This window comes from Colobus angolensis, unplaced genomic scaffold, assembly GCF_000951035.1.
Source record: "Colobus angolensis palliatus isolate OR3802 unplaced genomic scaffold, Cang.pa_1.0 Scaffold295, whole genome shotgun sequence".
NCBI classification, from domain to species: domain Eukaryota; kingdom Metazoa; phylum Chordata; class Mammalia; order Primates; family Cercopithecidae; genus Colobus; species Colobus angolensis.
The window spans coordinates 1743245-1747908 of NW_012116210.1; the positions used below are offsets into that span (position 1 = coordinate 1743245).

The window sequence follows — 4664 nt, forward strand, 5'->3', positions numbered from 1 at the left end:
TTTTATTATACTTTAAGTTCTAGGGTACATGTGCATAACGTGCAGGTTTGTTACATATGTATACTTGTGCCATGTTGGTGTGCTGCATCCACCTCTTCTTAAGTACCTTTTTTTCCTTGACTTTTAGTATAACTGACTGTAGCTCTCTCCTGCTTACCAGCCATATTATGCCAGGCAAGTTATCTAACCTCTCTGTGACCCAGTTGCCTTATCTATAACATAAGGAAAATTATTGAATCTATTTTAAAGAATTGTCAGGAGGATTACATGAGGGAAACACTTAGAATAGTGCCTGGCACTGGGTAAGCACTCAGTAAATGTTAACTGTCATCATCATGTTATTGTTACAGAAGGAGTTGCAGTATTCTGGAAAATCACTCAAACTCATTTAAATATATGTATGTATGTATGTGTGTGTGTGTGTATATATATATATATTTTTTTTTTGAGATGGAGTCTCGCTCTGTCACCAAGGCTGGAATGCAGTGGCACGATCGCAGCTCACTGCAGGCTCTACTTCCTGGGTTCATGCCATTCTCCTGCCTCAGCTTCCCAAGTAGCTGGGACTACAGGTGCCCGCCACCACACCTGGCTAATTTTTTGTATTTTTAGTAGAGATGGGGTTTCACCATGTTAGCGAGGATGGTCTTGATCTCCTGACCTCGTGATCCGCCCGCCTCGGCCTCCCAAAGTGCTGGGATTACAGCGTGAGCCACCGTGCCCAGCCTAAATATAATTTAATTTCCAGAAAGGAGTTTACTAATCCAGCTCTCAAAACCATACCATTGACAGGGCATGGTGGCTCACGCCTGTATTCCCAGCACTTTGGGAGGCTGAGGTGGGTAGAGGTCTAGAGTTCGAGACCAGCCTGGCCAACATGGTAAAACCCCATCCCTAATGACAATTTTAAGAAACTCGCTGGGCATGGTGGTGGGCGCCTGTAGTCCCAGCTACTTGGGAGGCTGAGGTGGGAGGACTGCTTGAACCTGGGAGGCGGAGGTTGCAGTGAGTCGAGATCACGCCACTGCACTCTAGCCTGGGTAAAAGAACAAGACTCCATCTCAAACAGACAGACAAACAAACAAAACCCTGTCATCAGAGTCATAGTTTGTGAGTAACAGCCTCCACCTTAACATATGCTTGCTTTCTCAATATCAAAATGTGTTTGAGGCTGGGCACAGTGGTTCATGCCTGTAACCCCAGCACTTTCGGAGACCGAGGCGGATGGATCACTTGAGGTTAGGCGTTCAAGACCAGCCTGGCCAACATGGCAAAACTCTATCTCTGCTTTATGCAAAAATTAGCCGGTGTGGTGGCAGCTGCCCGTCATCCCAGCTACTCCAGAGACTGAGGCAGGAGGATTGCTTGAACCAGGGAGGCAGAGGTTGCAGTGAGCCAAGATCGCACCATTGCACTGCAGCCTGGGCGATGAGAGCGAAACTCTGTCTCAAAAAAAAAAATGTTTCTGAACAATATAAAGCCCTATAGACTGATTACAGAATAAGGGTAGCATTTGTTACAGCTGTAGTCTATACACGTTGTTTTCCTTATAAATAAAAGACATGATTTGACTTTAGAAAAGCCATTACTCAAACATGACTTAACATCTGTGATGGCCGAGGAGCTGTGCTCTGTACTAGGAATTTACATTGAACAAAAGCTCTTATGGAGCTAAATGGTCTGTTGGGAAGGACAGATGCTAAACAGTAGTAACAATAAAACGAGATGTGTTCTGTCTTTGGGAAGGTACAGTGTCACCAATCAGTTGTACAGGGCTTTATCTCCTATCTTTTCACTCAGTGTGGGAATATTTAGAGCTGCCCACAGGCCTTCACTTGCTGGTGTAGAGTTTCCAGGGCCGCACACCAGGTAGTTTTGCTCCTGTTTCATGCTCAGTGTGATTCTATGAGGGAGCCTGATCTGGACGCTCGCAGGCCAGGCTTTCCTTAGACCTCACATCAACTTGAAGGTAATTTGAGTCTGCCATCTGCTCTCCGCAAACTTTTAACTTACAAAAAGCAGACCTGGTTTTACTAACCCAGAGGACATTTGCCATATGGCAGGTTAGGCAAGAGATGGTGGTGCTGGTTAAGGAGATTTGAAAAGGATTTTCTGATCAGAAGGAAACTAAGCAACCCCTTTTGGCCAAAAATAATTGACCTTGGTAATGGTTACCAGGGAAGGCATTTGGATTCAATTAGAATGCGTCATGAAGCATGGAGAGCTTCAGGGCTATCCTGTTTAAAATGTCTAAGCCAAATAAAATTTGGAAGTGGAATTTGTTCAAATCCTCAAGGAAATTACCATTTGAATTTTTAGAAAGCCTTGAATGTTACAATGGAATCATTAGGCCAGAATCTAAGAAAATTGGCTGGGTCTTTCAGATATCTGGCTGAAGACAGTAAAGATTATAATAAAAATAGGACATAAATGGATATTTATGTTTTTGATGCCGAACTTTTGGCAGGCCACCATCATATGAATTGTTAAGTTATTATGACATTAGGATGTTTGAGAATGGCTGGCGACTATTTCTCTAGATAGCATGTATCTCTCTAGGTTTATGGTTTCAAACATGAGGTGTATTGAAATATATTTAGGTCACTCGTATAGCTACTGAAAGATACTTCTGATTTATAACATATACAACTTGGGTTTTTAGGCATTCTCATTTTATATGCAAAATGCTTTGAAGTTTAAACTTTTTAACCTTTTTTTTTCACCTTAGGAAAATAAAGCAACCAACACAGACCATTTAACCACGGTACTCTACCTCCAGCTTGCTATTTTTTCAAGTTTGCAGAACTTGGAGAAAACAATTTTCTGCCTGCAGAAACTGATTTCTTTGCATCCTTTTAATCCTTGGAACTGGGGCAAATTGGCCGAGGCTTACCTGAATCTGGGGCCAGCTCTTTCAGCAGCACTTGCGTCATCTCAGAAACAGCGCAGTTTCACCTCAAGTGACAAAACTATCAAATCCTCCTTTCCACACGCAGGAAAAGACTGTCTTTTGAATTTTCCTGAAACCTTGCCTGAGAGCTCTTTATTTCCTGTGGAAGCAAATAGCAGTAATAGCCAGAAAAATGAGAAAGCTATTACAAATATCCAAAACTGTATGGCAGAAAAGAGAGAAACAGTGTTAAGAGAGACTCAGCTGAAAGCATGTGCCTCTTTTATACGAACCAGGTAAGCTGAGAGTCACTTAAGCAACACTTGGCAATGAGCTCAGAGTAAAGGCTTTATTTTCCAATTTTAAGCTTCAAAAAGTTCTAGGCTAGACGTTTGGTGTATATTTTTGAATTTTCCTATGGTTGTGTTGAACGTTTGTCGTTCTAGTATGTAATACTTGGAAACAAAACTACATTTGTTTAAGAATACAACCTATGGTGGCTGGGTGTGGTAGCACATGCCTGTAATCCCAGCATTTTGGGAGGCTGAGGCAGGTGGATCATTTGAGCTCAGGAATTTGAGACCAGCCTGAGCAACATGGTGAAATCCCATTTCTACAAAAAAATTTTTTTTAAAAGTTAACTATGCAGGCTAGGCACAGTGGCTCACGACTGTAATCCCAGCACTTTGGGAGGGCGAGGTGGGCAGATCACAAGGTCAGGAGATCGAGACCAGCCTGGTCAACATGGTGAAACCCTGTCTCTACTAAAATACAAAAAAATTAGCTGGGCGTGGTGGCGCATGCCTGTAATCCCAGCTACTCAGGAGGCTGAGGCAGGGGAATCGCTGAACCTGGGAGGTGGAGGTTGCAGTGAACTGAGATTGCACCACTGCATTCCAACCTGGCGAAAGGGCAAGACTCCGTCTCAAAAGAAAAAAAAAAGTAACCAGGCATGGTGGTGCATGCCTGTAGTCCCAGTTACTCGGGAGGCTGAGATGGAAAGATTGCTTGAGCCTGGGAGGCCAAGGCTGCAGTGAGCTGAGATCACACCACAGCACTCCAGCCTGGGCAACAGAGTGAGACTCTGTCTCAGAAACAAAAAGCAGTATAACCTGTGTCATTGCCCAAGATGGAATGTTAAGATTAGAAAACATTAAAAATTAGGAAAATAAAAATGTATAAAACACTGAAAAAGCGAGAGGAGATATTTTAAAGAAGGAATTTTCTGTTTATATGTTCCACAGAAATCTAAAGAAGAAAATCAGCTCTTGTGTTTGCATTGCTGATAATGGGAGTAGATGATGCTTAATTCATTCTCTAGAGAATTCCTATGGTTTGTGCCTAGGGATACCAAGTACTTTTCATCCTTAAAGTATAAGAGTTTGAGGGAAGGGTGGGGAGAATACACTTGACCAGTTCTATAAATGATGAGAAAAGAAGCAGATTCTCTCATGTTTCAAATGGTACCAAAGAATGTACAGATTTTTCAACTCAGGAGGATTCAAGAAGTATTAACAGGCTTACTGGGAAGTGGTATCTATTTGGCAAATTTTATTTTATTATTATTTTTTTGAGATGGAGTTTTGCTCTTATTGCCCAGGCTGGAGTGCAGTGGCACGATCTCAGCTCACTGCAACCTCTGTCTCCAGGTTCAAGCAGCTCTCCTGCCTCAGGCTCCTGAGTAGCTGGGATTACAGCTGTGTACCACCACACCTGGCTAATTTTTGTATTTTTAGTAGAGACGGGGTTTCACCATGTTGGCCAGGCTGGTCTC

The 4664-nt window shown here is 42.7% G+C and overlaps 1 protein-coding gene across 1 annotated transcript in view; it reads left to right on the forward strand.

Moving 5' to 3' along the window:
- Nucleotides 1–4664, forward strand: part of LOC105516948 (chromosome unknown open reading frame, human C8orf76) — a 30925-nt gene that overhangs the window by 15675 nt on the left and 10586 nt on the right. Inside the window, exon 5 of the mRNA XM_011949295.1 lies at nt 2729–3186. Within this exon, the coding sequence (XP_011804685.1) occupies nt 2729–3186 (458 nt within the window). The remainder of the gene's footprint in view (nt 1–2728; nt 3187–4664) is intronic.